This window comes from Panicum virgatum, chromosome 6K, assembly GCF_016808335.1.
Source record: "Panicum virgatum strain AP13 chromosome 6K, P.virgatum_v5, whole genome shotgun sequence".
Taxonomy (NCBI): domain Eukaryota; kingdom Viridiplantae; phylum Streptophyta; class Magnoliopsida; order Poales; family Poaceae; genus Panicum; species Panicum virgatum.
In genome coordinates, this window is record NC_053141.1 from 904441 (window position 1) to 920888 (window position 16448).

At 47.5% G+C, this 16448-nt stretch overlaps 1 protein-coding gene across 11 annotated transcripts; it reads left to right on the forward strand.

Moving 5' to 3' along the window:
* The first annotated feature begins 6387 nt into the window (after positions 1-6387).
* LOC120711123 lies at positions 6388-11601 on the forward strand. 11 transcript variants are annotated; one of them, XR_005690172.1, is made up of 4 exons: positions 6388-6800; positions 10103-10263; positions 10428-11165; positions 11249-11601. XR_005690172.1 is itself a non-coding variant. In XM_039996538.1 (3 exons), exon 3 carries the CDS (start codon positions 7103-7105, stop codon positions 8180-8182), a length of 1080 nt encoding a protein of 359 aa, XP_039852472.1. In that variant the 5' UTR covers positions 6422-6796; positions 6971-7005; positions 7078-7102; the 3' UTR covers positions 8183-8308. The 11 variants fall into 11 exon arrangements, 3 of the variants coding, with proteins under 3 accessions (XP_039852472.1, XP_039852471.1, XP_039852473.1); XR_005690169.1 differs by having other exon boundaries at positions 6392-6800; positions 10419-11165; XR_005690170.1 differs by having other exon boundaries at positions 6392-6800; positions 10134-10263; positions 10419-11165.
* Positions 11602-16448: the final 4847 nt, after the last annotated feature.

Consider the following 16448-nt stretch of genomic DNA (forward strand, 5'->3'; position numbering starts at 1 on the left):
AAAATTGGAACACAAATTTTGAAGCGAAAATTTTACATTAATAAATCTATACAAGTTTTGTCTAGAAATTTTTTTAAAAATGCAGCCGGGTCTGCTTGCCACTGCCGTCTTGGCGCCTCCCTGACGGAGGCAACCTCTATTGCCGATACTGAATGACAGGGTTCAACTGCTACCTCTGTTTGATTTCAATAAATCCTGGAAAATTTTTGACCGCTAATTAAAAGTGTCAAATAAAAATATTTTAAAAAACTAACTCCAAAACTCCACGCTAGAAACTCTGACAAATCTAATGAGATCTTTGAATCTAATAAGACCTTTGACCACGTAATAAGAGAATAGTTACTATAGTATCCTATCACTATAGTCATCATCGATTAATTACCATTATTAAATTCGTTGTGAAAAGTTATACCCATCTATAACAAGATTTTGCAAATAGACTTTATTTAGCATTTCATACATGCAAAAAAAATTTCTCGACTTGCGTGTTCTAAAATCTGAGAAGAAAACCAAATAAGGCCAATTTGCGGCTCATCAACGGAGGGTGAGTTGCGCCAGCGCCTCCGCTTCGACGGAGGACTAGCTGCATCGTAGCTTCGAGAATCCCAGCGGAGATCCCTGCCTTCTAAGGGCTTATTGGTTTCCAAGAGACTTCTTTTAGTCCCTGTTACATCGAAAAGAAATTTATTATTTTGAAGTATCAAATAAAATTTATTTATAAATATTTTTTGACAGCTGAGTGCTAATTGGTGAGACGAATATAATGAGCCTAATTAAGTCATAATTTGCTACAGTGATGCTACAGTGACCATCCGCTAATTATGAATTAATATACCTCATTAGATTCGTCTCGCAGTTTAGCCACAGAGTTCTATAGTTAGTTTTATAATTAACCTTTATTTAATACTTTTAAATACCAAGATTTTTTTGATGTGACATGGACTAACATTTAATCCCTGAAACCAAACAACCCCTAATTGGAATGGAAATGTGGGTGAGTAGAGCAGAGAGAAGTACTGTGGGAGAGGTAGGAAAGCGGAGAGATAGAGGAGAGGTCTAGAGAGAGAGAGCTAAGACTGGTCCCAAAGAGTAGTTTTATTTTGTTGTTTTCAAGAATGTCACATCACCAAAAACACAAATAAAATTATGGATGAAACTCACTCTACAATGCATTATTTCATGTTTGCTATTATATAGACTCTGATCACATTTAATTCTAAAACTCATCAAGAGTTAGTAACCGTGCATACATGGTTTCATCTAAATGAAACTCATTTCATCTCTCTCCTCACTAATCCAGTGCCACATCATCTAAAATAGTGACATGGCGCCCTATTTACTACTACAAAATTATATTTTGCGAGGCACTAAAAAATGAGCTCGGAGGCGGGCAGAAAAAAAAACGCATCGGTTAATAGCTAGCATTAACCGAGACGGTTATTTTTATTAACCAAAACGGTTACAAAAAATCGCCTCTCAAAATTCATTAACCGAGGCAGACGCGTTAAAATGTCCGCCTCAGTTAATACCTCTATTAACCGAGGCGGACACCTTACAGAGGTCTGCCTCAGTAAATATTGCTGAGGCCCAAAAAAAAAACTCATGCAACCCACGCATATATAAAGACCACTTAGGGTTAGAGTTACTTTGCACTCAACCCCCCTCTCTCTGGGCCGCCGGCACCCCTCCTCCTCCTTCGTCGCGCCGCCGGCGCCCCTCTTCCGCCCCATCCGCACCACCGGCGCCCCTCCTCCTCGTCCCCCGTGGCTGCCCACGGGCGCCCCTCCTCCTCGCCACGGGCCGGAGCTGCCCTCCACTCTCCAGCGCGCGTGGCGGCGACCCCCATGGCGCGGGGGCTGGCGAGTGAAAGGCCCTTGTTTGGTTTTGGTAATTGAGTGACAACTTAGGTGGACTAATAATTGTTTATGTTGAGATACACAGGAGATTAGTCCACACAAAGACACTAGTATGAGCAACATGTGCCATGGAGGAGAAATGACTAAGGGTTGATGCTATGCTCATATAGTGTGATCGAGGAGCTCATTGCATATGAGACATGACATGGAGTTATGTGACCAAAGTGGAGAACATCAAGACAACGCTTGGCTTGATGGACCGGTTTCAATGGAGAAGGGCAAGTCAAGGCTTTGAAGCGAGGGACTGCGAGGCGGTGAAGCTTGGGCAAGATTTGGCGCCGATGGACCGAGGCAACGGTGAAGAGCGAGCAAGGTCAAGATTGATGGACCAAAGAGGTCATGTGATGATATGGAGTGGATCATATCATTTAAGAAAGATCAAGCCAAGTGTTGACTCATGATGATGATCAAAAGGCTTGATGGAGTTTGGTGCTTGTGTGGCATCAACATTTGGGAAGATGAAATGGAATGCGCAAGGCAAAGATATGACTTGTAGGGCATTTCATTTCACCGGTCAAAGGTTGTGTAGAGAAGTGCATGACCGGATTTAGGATAGATGGCCGTACTATCAAGAGGGGCAAACTTGTTTGCATATCGGTCATCTAGTGCCACTTGAGCGATCTAACATTGCGATGTTGCTAGGATCGAGTGGCGTGGTGAGATCAAGTGAAAATCCTTTGAAAATGATTGTGAAATGCTAACACACATGCACATGGTGTTGTTCACGTGGTGGTGTTGGCACATTTGCAAAGGAGAAAGAGTTGGAGTTGATGTTGATCAACTTTGGGAAGTAAGAAAGGTTTTTCGGTTTTCTTCGGAAATTAGGTTGTCCCTTGGAGTGGAATACTGCTTTGATCCATTGTGTTTTGGATCAAGTATTCAGTTGGGTTGTGTAGCCCTCTGAATTAGCTTTCCATAGAGTCCAAGATCACCTAATTTGGACATCGGAGCTAAGAGTTATGGCCGTTTTACTGAGGTACATTTCTGCTGGAAATAGACCTGCGGACGGTCCGCCCATGGGGGGCGGACGGTCCGCCGTTATCTCGGATGAGCTCGAACAGAACCGTTTTTGGCTCTGTTGGTGGTCCAAAATGAACTGCGGACCGTCCGGTCCATGGGGGCGGACGGTCCGCCTTTAAAAGCTGAAACGGGCGCAGAAACTTGGTAGTTCTGTCTTGGGTGTCCAAAATGAACTGCGGACCTTCCGGTCCTTGGGGGCGGACGGTCCGCCTCCTACTGAAAATTCTGGGACAGAAACACTGCGGTTTCTGTGTGTGCTGACCTTTTGAACGGCGGACAGTCCTCCCCTGGGGAGCGGACAGTCCGCCGGTCACTTCCAGTTTTAGTCAGAGACGTTTGCAAATCGGTTGGTTCGAAGTTTTGAACCGTGGACAGTCCGCCCCAGGGGTGCGGACAGTCCGCCCGGGGCTCTAACGGTCGACTCTGACACATAATCATTGCAGTTCTAGCCGTTGGTTTTGAATGACGGACGGTCCGGTTTTTGTGAGGCGGACAGTCCGCGAAAACTCTGTTTTCATGGGTTTTGAGTGTAACGGCTAGTTTGGGGCCTCCCTCTATAAATAGAGGGTGTGGCCGGCCATTTGAGGTGGCTGAGCACCTTGGGGACTTGGTGTCCATGTGTGAGAGTGCTTGAGAGCCCTCTACTCACTCTAACTTGATAGTAATCATCCGATCGAGTGAGAGAGCGATTCTAGTGCGATTGCTTTGAGAGTTTGCATCGAGTGGCACTAGGTGATCGTGTTGCAAGCCGGTGTGCTTGTTACTCTTGGAGGTTGCCACCTCCTAGACGGCTTGGTGGCAAGAGGCTCCGTTGAAGCCCGCAAGAAGATTGTGCGGTGCTCCGGAGAAGAGATTGTGAGGGGTATTGTGCTCACCCCGCGGAAGCCGTGAAGAGCAACTCTAGTTGAGCGAGACGTGAAGAGCAACAAGTGGTCCGGCCGGATCATGTGCTAGAGCTCGGTGTGAGCACTCCACGTGGGAGAGTGTGACTTGAGAGTCACCACTAGCAAGAGGATCGGCGGCAACCTTGGAGCTTGTCTCAACGGGGATTAGCTTGGTGGCAACCAAATGAACCTCGGGATAAAAATCACCGTGTCAATTTTGTCTACTCCTCTCGGTGGTTTGCATTCTCCAAATCACAAGCCTTGTATTTACATTCATCTATATCTTGTGCTTGTGTAGTTGCTCTCTAGTGTAACTAGTTAGCTTGTGTAGCTTAATTAGTTGCTCTTGCTTAGATTGTGTAGCTAAGTAAGTTGAGCTCTTGGATTTGGATTGAGTATCCTTGTCCTTGAGCATCTAGTGAGCTTAGGTTTGGCTTTGTGCTTTTGCTCATTAGATTTGTGTAGGAGCTCCCCCGGTTTGTGAAGTACTAGTGCTTAGACTTGTGTGGCTTGGCATTAGATTTGTTAGGAGAGCTCTTGCTAGCTTGGCACTCCATTTGCTATGTGTAGGATCTTTTTGGAGGTGCCTTAGAGTTATAGTTAGAGGGATGAAGTCTTGGCTAAGCGAATAGTTTCAATTCCTCATAAGTTTCGGTTAGCCGGCGCAATTAGTTTTAGAAAGGACTATTCACCCCCCCTTTAGTCCGCCATCTCGTCCCAACAGCGAGCCTCGCCCACCGCCCTCCCTCCTGCCCCTGGGCCATGCGGAGTGCGGGAGCCGGCGTGGCCTTCTTCTCCTCTCCGGCCGGCCAAGGAGGCACTGGGGCGAATCGGGGCAGGGTGGCGCCGCAGATCCGGCTAGCTAGGGCGGCGCGGTCGAGGGGGGCTGGCGGCCAGGCCACGGCCGTCCCCCTCCTCACCCTCGGCGCTGTCCCCCTTCTTCCTCGGCCCGAGCCGGATCCGCGCGGCCAGAGGCCGGATCCAGCGGGCTGGAGGTGGAGGCGGTGGGACGAGCGGATCTGGTGGCGGAGGCGCGGAGGGGCAGCCCGGATCTGCGGGGCGGAGCGGCCGGGGGCGGGCCCGAGCAGCCCACGGCGGCGGCGCGATGGAGCCCCAGCGGCTGCCGTCTGCAGCGGCGGCGCGGCCTCCGCCGGGGCGGAGCGGCCTGCCGCAGCGGCAGCCCGTGGCGGAGGTGCGTGGGGCAGCTCGGATCTGCGGGGCGGAGCGGCCGGGGGAGGGCCCGAGCAGCCCAAGGCGGCGGCGCGATAGAGCCCCAGCGGCTGCCTTCTGCAGCGGCGGCGCGGCCTCCGCCGGAGCGGACAGCCGTGGCGGCCGGAAGCGGCGATGGGCTTGGCGGGCTCGTCATTTTTTTATTTTTTTATTTGATTAACTGAGGCGGGCAGCAAACTGCCTCTGTTAATGCTTCGTTAACCGTGACAGAAGCTCCGAGGCGTTTTCGCTGTCCGCCTCGGAAAAGCCTTTTTGCCCGCCTCGAAAAAGATTTTTTGTAGTAGTAATTCAATATGCATAAAACTCTCATTAAACCTCCACTGGGAGTGTAATAAAAAGAAAATGTGAGCCACCAATATGCTTGAATTGAGTAATTGACCGGAATGATGAATGTTATGATGGATAGTAGAGTTAGACCTTGTCTAGTTGCAAAGTTCAAAATTTCAAAACTATCATATCGAATGAAAATCTTACATGCATGAAGTATTAAACCTAGACAAAATAAAAAACTAATTGCATAGTTTGCTTGTATATTACGAGACGAATCTAATGAGTCTAATTAGATCGTGATTAGACACTAAATTGCTACATTAATTGCTATAGTAATCATATGCTAATGATATATTAATTATTCTTAATAAATCATCTCGTAGTTTACAGACGAGCTCTATAAATTGTTTTGTGATTAGTCTATATTTAGTACTTCAAATGTGAAAAGATTTTATTTCAAAAAATTTACACAAGCAATTAAACAAGGCCTTAGCATTGGGCATAAAGTTCCAGGTATTGCGTTAAAATCCCGTGGGGAGCATTTTCTATCTAATTAGATAGTGCACATGTGTATAAACTCAAGCCAAGTTCCTGCATGGCGTGCGGCACCCACACAAGGGCGCTCATTGTACCCTAAAAACACCCTTAAAATTCAGCCGAAATAAACATAAAAAAATAGAAAATCCACTAAAAGAAACTAGTAACTATATCTCAAGTATACATTGATCCAATGGGCATTAACCTTTTACTACAGCTCAAGCATGTAGCTATTAGCATACCATAATAATTTGGGATCACCATAATTAGACCATGAAAAGTTTAGCTATGAATTAATTTCCAAAAAGTATATATTTAAAGTTATAATAAAAACTTTACTGTAGAGATCTATTCATGTGGAGTCCAACAAAATTAAATTTTTTTTATGAGTTTTTATGATTTACTATGAGTTTTTAAAGATTCAACCAAAATAAATTTAAAAGAAAAATAAAAAACCACTAAGGAAAACAACTACGGAGGTTACGTGTCCGATTTTAAAGAGTAGAGGGAGCAGAGTTATATCTTGTTTTGTACTAATTGCGAGAGAAAAATAGAGTAGAGGGAGCAAATATTGTTTTGTAGTTGCGACAGAAAAAGTAGATTTTTGTGAGAGTTGGAGGAGACAAACAAACATTTTCCGGTCGATCGTTAGAATTGAGCCCATCTACAAGAAACACAGCCGAATTGGGCCAGAGAATCCTCTCAAAGAAGAAAGAAGAAGAAGAAGAAGAAGAAAAATCTTCCTTCAACAGCATCCTCGCTTTCCCTGGCTCCTCCTCGCCGTCCTCCGGCGGCCGCGCTCCCTCACGCGCCACCGCAAGCTGCCGGGTCATCACGGGACTCATGAGATGCGGTAGTTGCCGCACCGGCGCGGCAGAAAGGAGAGGCGGCGCAGGGTATTGACTGAATCGGCGCTGCCGTCTCCGATTCGCCGTCACGGCAGGTACACAGATTCCTTTTCGTGATTCCTAATCGGATTCGGAGTTTGGACATCAATAGATCCACCCAACGAGCTCGCCTGATCTGGCGGTGCCGTCGTCTCCGTCACGGCAGATTTCGGAATCCGAGTCCTCCCCTCTCTCCAGTTCCGATTCTAATACTGAGATTCTGCAGGGCGCGAGAGCTTGCAGCACCTGTATAAATTAAAGGTTCTCCTTTTCACAATTCTAGCTTGATTTCGTGAATACAGAGAAGGAATTAGATTACCGCTGTTACTGTAGATCTCCCTACCTTGCCGTCAGTCAGATGTCCAATAAGCGCCGGGAACATGACCAAGATGCCGCCGGCGGCGGCGACAAGAGGCCACGGCGTCGCAAGCACCTGTACCTCGTGCTGGATGATTGGGACAAGGGGTTCAGCATCCACAAGATCGACGTTGACAGCTTCGACTCCGACGACCAGCACAACAATGCTGCCCAGCACCTCCCTGAGCCACCAGTCCTGCGGTTACAGTCGCCTGTCGGCCCTGTGCCCCAAACTGGCATGTCATTCTCCGCTCTGGGCACCAAGATCTTCACCTTCATGAACCAACACTGCGGCCTCATCTACGACACCGAGACGGCCGTCCTGGCAATCGGCGCCCATGCCCCTGCCCAGATGGTCTGCGGCTTTGGCATCACCGTGGCCGTCGGCGAGATGCTCTATGCGCTGTCTTATCGCTTCTCCGACAAGCAGCACTCCTTCGAGGTGATGTCATGGGATGCGACGCAGCATCCGATGGAGGGCTGGTCCTGGAAGATGTTGCCGCCACCGCCCCCGGCGTTCCACGGCCGCGTTAGCTCCTACGCACTGCACCCGGACGGGCGCTCCATCTTCATGACCACGGCTAACAGAGGCCGCATGGGCACCTACTCGTTCGACACCAAGGATTCTGCGTGGAGGTGGCATGGGGAATGGGCCTTGCCATTCCTCGGCCGAGCTCACTTCGATGGTGAGCTCAACGCATGGGTCGGCCTTCACCAGGATGGCTACATCTGTGCTTGCCGAGTCGCCTCCCCCAGCTGCCATGGCACGACTGCTCCGACATTGCAGCTGGATTGCCAGACAACCAAGGAGAGATTGTTCGGCAAGGGCCTGGAGAGGTACATGAGGGCCTCTCTTGCCTATGTGGGCATGAGCAGGTTCTGCCTCGTCGAGTGCGTGGCACGGGAGGGAGTGGAGGGACAAGCTCTGGGAGACCATGGCGGCTGTGTGATCCATCTCACCATGTTTGGGCTCAAGTACAATCACAAGGGAGAGCTGCAGATTTCAGATCACCTGTCCACGCGCTCCTTCTTAGTGTCTAGGCACAAGAATCACTTCGGTCCTGTAGCATTCTGGATGTAGAAGTTGTTTTGGCTTGTTCCAAAATGCGCCACTGGCCACCTGAATCTGGCTGTCACAACTGGTTCATGTCGTGCTTTATCCTGCTAGAAAAAATGGAATTAATAAAAAAGCATTGTTACCTTGGAAGTTGTGTGTTGATCCATAAGTTCCTTTTTTTTTCCTCGTATGGAAGTTATTGATGTTTGTTACAGTGATACTTGATCTGTTATGTAGGAAGAGGCCTATATATGGTCCTGTGTCTCAACTCTCAACAACTGAGAGGTGATACTCTTGCTCTTAGCAAAGCAGGCTAAATTTAGCCATTGGACCTCAGATCTTTAGATCTGCACCAAAATAAGTTCTGCTATTAAATAAAAGATCTAGTAGGTCGGAGCATGGTACCTTTTTGCGTTTGGGATTAGTAGCATGTTACCTCTAGTGTTCAATTATATTCGAAGATGTAGATTGGTGCAACAGCAGTACTACCATTCATCAGTTTTCAGTTCTGTCCATGCAATACCATTATCTCTCTGTTAGTTCTTGTAGTTGATCTGCCAACTGCAAGTAAAATGTCAATGACAGAGGAAAAACAATCTTCTTTTTTTTTTCTTTGCAAGCTTACCTAAGGAAAACTAACATGATAGGCTTTAGGCAGCTAGTCAGAGAAATGTGGTAATACCACCCTGGGAAATTTAGATGTTGGGGTAATACCACTCGTCTGTCTGAAGCATGGGTCACTCTGTTTTTCCCTTTGTTTCACTTCTTGGAGGCGACACACACAGTTTTGAAGCTTAGGTGAGGCGATTTGACCCTCCATTTGATGATTTAGATCCTCTTGTTCCCCTTTGGATTTGCTCTTTGCTTGTCTACTGCAGTTGTTTTGTCCAGTAAAATCAGTTCAGTTATGTTCCGCACTGGTTTGTGGATTTATCGATTAGGGTTTGGAAATTTCATGATTCCTCGATTCCCTGCTTCTAGTCTAATTCTATTAGTTCAATTGGCTCGGTTGGTGGTTTGATTTGAAATTTACATGATTAGTTTGGTGCACTCGTTATTTTTAATTTTAGGCAGTTGTGTAGCTGATTTTGGTTAGACATTTTACGCTTCGCCCCGATTCTCTTTGATGATTGATTCTTGTTGAGATTGGCGATATGCTGAATCAGTAGTAGTAGTTGTTGTTGTTAGTCACACCCCCTCACAGGCTTTTGCAGCCTGCTTTAGATTTTCAGCATATCTGAATCATTCATGCTTCTCATGTTGTTTTATTCCCTGCTTATCATGATGATTTGTCCTTCAGTAAAATAGTTGTTTTTAATCTGTCCCATTGATTGTTATCTGGAGGTTATCACTCATCCATCAATGTAATCAGTTCATCTAGAATTCATAGCAAAATATCTGTTTAATCTGTTCAATTTGTTGTCATCTGGGGGTTCTTAATCATTCAGAATCTTTTCTGAAATTCATAGTACATCTGGAATCTTTAACGAGTTTGTATATATGAAAATGCTTATTAAAGCAGAAATTTGACCATGCATTAAGAATCTTTTTAATTATAGCAATTTGATCAAAATCCAACGGTTCTAAAATCTGAGTGTCGGGTCTTCCATATGCTATTTACAATGATAACTTTCAATCAATTATAGCGCATTGTTATTCAAAAAATGATGGTTGATATGATGGAATGTTGCCTTTTTAGATTTGTGTTATTCAAAAAATTTTGTTCCCTGAAATATCTTTGAAGCAGCAATCATTTTTTATTTGATAAAGATGCAGCAACAGCAATGACTTTCCATGTGCATTGATTAAAATTTGTGCTCATCAGACTTGTTTCTGTCTAATTCCTTTATGACCAATGCTAGTATATGGATGTCTCTAATGATTTGAATATAAATCAGGACAAAGAATTTTCTGTATTCATTATTAGTGCCTTTTTTTGTGCAGTTATTATTTTGCACCATTTGGTTGAAATCAGGTGGTTCCAAATTCGGGTGGCAGATGGACCTGCAGCACTCGATTCCCCCTCCCCTTCCAAATCGAGTGTTTTAGGCAATTAATTTACTTGGGTGATGGTGGGTGGGGCCACCATAATGCCGGGGTGACAGGTAGACAGATCCCGAACCGTGTCCATAATTTCCAAGTGTACCTGATTTCGTGCTCTCATTTTTGGCAGTGCTGATGCCATCATTTGTTGAAGCCAAATAAAATGCCTACCTTTCATACTGCTGAACCCTATTAATATTGGTGTTATCTGTGTCAGTGATTGCAGAAGGTAGCTCATTTGTGGAGCAACATGACAATGCTAAAGTGCCACAAACAGAGCAAGTAAAGGAGTCTAATGCTATTCTATTTGCTGAGATAAGTGAGACAATGCAGAAACAGAGCATTTCTTGTGGTGGCCAACTTATACAGAGAGCACTGCACGAGGGAGCGGCACAAACTATACAAGAATGGGCCTGCTACCCCTGCCTCATGGCTTCATATCAATAAACAGCCTGTTCGGCTGGATGTTTTTGCCGTGGCCGATACTGTAGCGGATGATTTTTTTGTGAGAAGATACACACTGTAGCGGCTGGTCACTGTAGCGGCTGATTACTGTAGCAGCTACATGCGATATAGCCTCGATTCCACGAGGGAGCGCATACTGCACTAATACTGTAGCTACAGAGTTACTGCAGCTACAGTGAATCGGCCGGAATCAGACCAGTGCAGCCGAACAGGGCGAAAATAGCTTTGGGAGTCGGAGTTGCTGAGATAAGTGAGACAATGCAAAAGCAGAGCATCTCAAGTGAAAGCCAGGGTAATGCACAAGGGAAGCAGCAAAGATGCAAGGAATGTGACGTACTCGTGGATGACAAGCAACACAGAGAGCACTGCAAGAGTGGGTGGCACAAGCACAATTACACGCGCCACAAGAACGGGCTACCGCCTTTCAGCCAAGAGGAGTGCATGGTGGAGATGGAACTGGCCGACTCCAAGGACCTTAAAGACTATGCTTTCTGATTAGGTGGGTTGGAAGTTCTCCCGTGATCTTGTGTCTGGACGTTTATGCAGTCGCTCTAATGCTTTTGTTGGTCTCATGCTATCCAGGGCTAAGTAAAGGGAAGGGCGCAGGACATGAAGGTGCTGCTGCGGTCCTTTTTTCTTCTTCTTCTTCTTTCCCCCCTTGAGGACAGATATGGTCGAGTGCGGGTACTGTATAGTGGAGCGGGTAACCAAGTTTTACGAGATGGTAGACAAGTTGTTGGAATGGATGTGATGGCCTAGCTGGATAGTTTAGGTGCAATAGAGTATGTCAGTTTGGGATATTGAACCTGGCTGTATGGAAGGCTTTTGTATGTAAAGCCGAATAAACTCGTGGTTGTAGCAAGCGTTTGGGAACTTGAAACTTTGTTTGTTACGTTGGAAAAAGTTGATATGACTTAGGAGATCCTTTCTGGTTTGGTTTTTGGTTTGTGAAAAACTTGAAACTTTGCTTGTTACGTTTGGGACAGTTTCCTCCCTGTCCCAGATCTTCGACTCTCCAGGCACATCACAGATTCCTTTCCGTGATTGAAATTCGGTTCTGCAGAAGCAGAATCCGACTCATCCTCTTCCTCGCTCCTTGGTTCCGATTCTAACACTGATCGAGATGCGGCGGCAGCGGTAGGCGGTAAAAATCAAATCCAAGACCGTACCCTCTTTGCGAAACTCTAACACAGATCCATCCGCTAACACAGTGGAGGGTCGCCGCAGTCGAGATGTCTGGCAAGCGCCGCCGGCAGGACACCGAGAACCACCGCGCCGGCGGCTCTCATCACGAGAGGCGGCGGCCTCACAACCACCTCTACCTCGTGCTGGATGACTGGGAGAAGGGCTTCACCATCCACAAGATCGACGCCGCCGATCACAGCTTCGACTCCGGCTCCGGCTCCGACGACGACGACGACAACCAGCACTTCCCGAGCCTCCGGCCGTGCGGTTAGAGCCTCCGGTTGGCCGCGATCCCCACAGTGACGTCTCCTTCGCCGCCCTGGGCACCAAGATCTTCGCCTTGATGAACCACCGCTGCGGCCTCGCCTACGACGCCGAGACGGGCGCGCTGTCCACCATGGGCGCCCACGCCCCCGCCCAGATGGCCTGAGGCTTCAGCTGCATGTCCATCGCCGTCGGCGAGGTGCTCTACATCCTGACGCACCGCTACTTCGACAAGCCGCAGCCGGTCTCGTTCGACGCCATGTCGTGGGCGCCCACCGAGGGCTGGACCTGGAAGACGCTGCCGCCGCCGCCGCCGTTCCACAGCTCCGTCCACTCGTACGCGCTCCATCCCAACGGGCACACCATCTTCGTGACCTCGTCGGACGACAAGAATCAGATGTGCACCTGCTCGTTCGACACCAAGGATTCTGCCTGGACATCCCATGGGAATTGGTACCTGCCCTTCAGCGGCCAGGGCCACTTCGACGGCGAGCTCGACGCATGGGTTGGCCTCCACCGGAATGGCGGCTACATCTGTGCCTGCCCAGTCATCTCCCCCAGTTTCCACACCACAGCTCCATGCTTCTACCCGGATTGCAAGATGGCCAAGGACGAGGAGATGTTCGCCGACACCGAGAATAGGGACATGAGACCCAATATTGCCTACATGGGTGCCAGTGCCACCAAGTTCTGCCTCGTCGAACGCGTGGCGGGAGCCAATAAGAATGTGCCCCGTGATGCCTGTGTCATCCGCCTCAACGTGTTTGGCCTCAAGTACAGTTACAAGGGAGAGCTGCAGATCGCAGATCACCACCGCTCCACGCGCTCATTCCTAGCGTCCGGGCACCACTATCGCTTTGCATTGTGGGTGTAGCTAGTTATAGCTAGCTAGGAGCTGCATGCATGCTTAATTTGCTCTATCTGTTGCTTGCAATCAATATAGATCAGTGCACTGTTTTGTTCTTTATTAGGTTACTCATTTCTCTGCTCATTCTGCTGCCAAGACCAACTCTGGTCCTGGTAAACATGCATCATCAAGTATTTTTCTTCTAGTTCCAAGATATATCATGTTGCTTATGAATTACTGCATGCATCAAGTTATATATAGAGCAATTCAATTTGTGCTTTACATGATTGTGCCTATTCTGGTTTTGACCCTTAGCTATCACTGCGTCCAGTATTTTTGGGCTTTCCTTGTGTCTGAACCGATAGTGATCTGAATGTGTGTGGTGGACTGCCTTTATTTATTTCGAAACTACTATGTTATATCTTTCTTGAATAATACATTTATGAAATAAATTCGAAGCAGATAATAAATATGTGCATTTGTAAGAATATTCAGATATTGTACATATTTTCGATCAAAGGCATCACACCCAGCACCCAGCTTTGTAGAAAGCGTAATAAGTGTTTTACACTTCGATCGACCAGCTGGGGTTACCAGCGAACAATAGCGTGTTAAATAGGAGGAGCTCAAGGCTCTCAAACTCTCTACAAAAATGTCACACCCGGTTTTAAGGACAAAACCGAATGCATAGCTATATGTATGCCAGGATCAAGTTTCATACATATAGAGACATCATAAGTGAATAATCAGTAACAGTATCACGAAGAAGAGAACTAAAACAAATAAGAGACTATCAGAGTTATACAGCTTATCCTGGAAACGGATGCTCCAAACTTCACAGGCAATCGACTGGGGGTTGCGTACGCCTAGAACTCAGCATCATCTTCAAAAGACTTCACAGCAACTTTCCCTTCTAAGTAGCAGTAAGCAAGGGTGAGTACACTTATGGTTGGTACTCAGCAAGACCACAAGAAATAACCAGAATGTGATTTATATCCATCTTTAAGTTTATTAATCATGTGAGGGTCCAAGCCGCTCTTGACCGTGAGCACGGCTAACCGGTTAGTTTTAACTCTGCAGAGGTTGTACACTTTCACCACAATTCGCGTAAAAGTTCCGAAGAACTTTGAACCCAACCACGCATATGTGCTGATCAGGCACAATACCACACTTCCGAGGTGTGATTGCATAGGGACGCTACGAGGCCTTTACAAAGAATTCCTATATGTATGTGTTGGTCCCTGCCGTGCGGTCCCTCAGAAGACGCAGCTTCCTTCACCCGCTCCACAACACAAACTCATAACCACCAAGCGGAACAACCCCAACACAACATATAGTTCATCTAATTAATTAGCCAAGACCAGAGCCCATTAGTATTGTGGTTGTACGGTTTTCTTGGGTGGTTCTCCATGTTCCAATTAAATCATATCATCTTGTGAATAAAGCATAGATAGAAAGATGGTTAGGGTCACTTGCCTTTCTCCAACGAAAAGCTACTCTTACTGCTCTTCAGCTTTTTCTCACTTGGAACTCTTGATCTTCAATCTTCTAACGGCGATCCTTCTACTCGGAGCAATCATCGAGCAAACATACAAAGAAAACAAGAAGATACAACTAAGAATAATACACCAAACAAAAGAAAAGCTTTAAAAGAACGCACTAAAGGATAGGGCTCGTTGCTATGGTTACGGAGGCGCACGAAACACAGAAAACGGAGTTAGGACGTGGAAACTATGGGATAAACAATGAGTAAGGATTTAGTCGCGATTAACCAAAGGGTTAAGGACTAACGGAAAAGATTTGTAAGACACAACAAAGTGTGCTCACAGAGGATAAAAAGGTTATAAAGCTATTGCACACGTTACAAGGATCACGTGAGCGCAAGAATTGCTGAAAACGGAGTTGAAACGTGAAAGATATGGCTAGAACAAGATTTTAGGGGCTTATTTGTGAAGAAACAGGGCTTCCAGGGGCTATATCTGAAGAAACCAGGGGCCTAAACATAATTAAACCTAAATTTTAGGGGCTAGCATGCAAAACTACACTTCCTGGACGGCGGGTTCTATTTCCTAAAAGATCAGGGTCTAAAACATAAAACAAAGGGCTGTTTTGTAAATACTTTTCAACTACATAGGACGGCGGGTTGATTTTCTAAAATCCTAGGGGCTCTTTTGAAAAATGTACAAGGGTTGACCGGTATGTTTGGATTGACTCGGGCTAGATTGGATCTCGTCCGTTGGATCTTGATCCGACGGCGCGCAGTAGGTCGGGGCGGCTCGGGCGTCGGCTCACGGCTCGGCTGGCGGGATGGCTCGGCTGCAGACAGACATATGGCTCGTCGAGCAGAACGGCGGCTCGGCTCGACGCTGGGCGGAGCCGGCGACGACGTGCGACGGCGAGCGGCGGCGGGGGTCGCCGGAGTTTCTAAAATCGGCACTTCGGGCACGGGTTCGAGCGCGGTTTGGCCTGGGAGTGAGAGCGAGAGACGGGGAACTCATCTTGGGGTTCGGTGGTCAAAGGGAAGGCCGGACCGGGGCACGCGGCGTCGAGGAGCGGAACAGTGGCGACGGCGAGCTCAAGCGAGCGGAACTGAGGGAGATAGGAGGGGAAAAACGGCTGGACGTTGCTCACCACGACGCGGAGCTCCGGGGTTGCGTGGCCGACGAGGATAGGCGACGGAACGGCGGATCGGCGGAGCGACGCGGAGCTCCGAGAAGCTCCAACTATGGCGCGGCGGCGGCTAGGGTTTGAGCGAGGGAAAAGGCGGCGACTAGGGGAGGCTAAAGGGGTCGTGCGGGCGCTATTTATAGGGCCCGTAGGGGATCCTTGGCGTGCGGGCCAAGGCGCGGCGCGGGGAGGCGTGTGGCGGCCGGACTCCCTGAGTCCGCGTCGCCCACGGGGAGGAAGACGACCCCGACAGGCGGGGCCCGCCTGTCGGCGGCAGAGGGGAGGGGGCGCCGATCTAGGCCGAAAGAGGAAAGTGGGCTGGTGGAAGGGAGGAGTTTGGGCCGCGGGAGAAGAAAAAAGAAAGGGAGAGGGAGGTGGGCTGGGCCGGCAGGGCTGAAAACAAGGGGAGGAAAAAGAAAAGACTTTGCATTTTTGAAACTAAATCAAACAATTCAATTCAAACTCAAATTCAGAGAATTCAAATTTGAACCGAACAACAAACAATAAAACAATGCATTGCAGCATGAATGCAACACACAAAAAAAACAACCTTATTTAATTTGGAAAACAACCAATGTTTATTTTCTTTTACACCAAATTCTCTGTAAAGAAAATAAATGTTGGGAAAAATTTAAAACTATAAGAAAATTGTTTATTTATTTTTAATTTTAATCACATCCTGAAATTTAAAAATTTCAGGCTGTGACAAAAAACCACAGCGGGCAGGAACGGGCTAACTCTACTTCGGCTACAGGCAAAAGTTTGGAACAACACAACTTTCTAGGACCCAACTAGATCAGGCATTCGCTGCCATCAGTG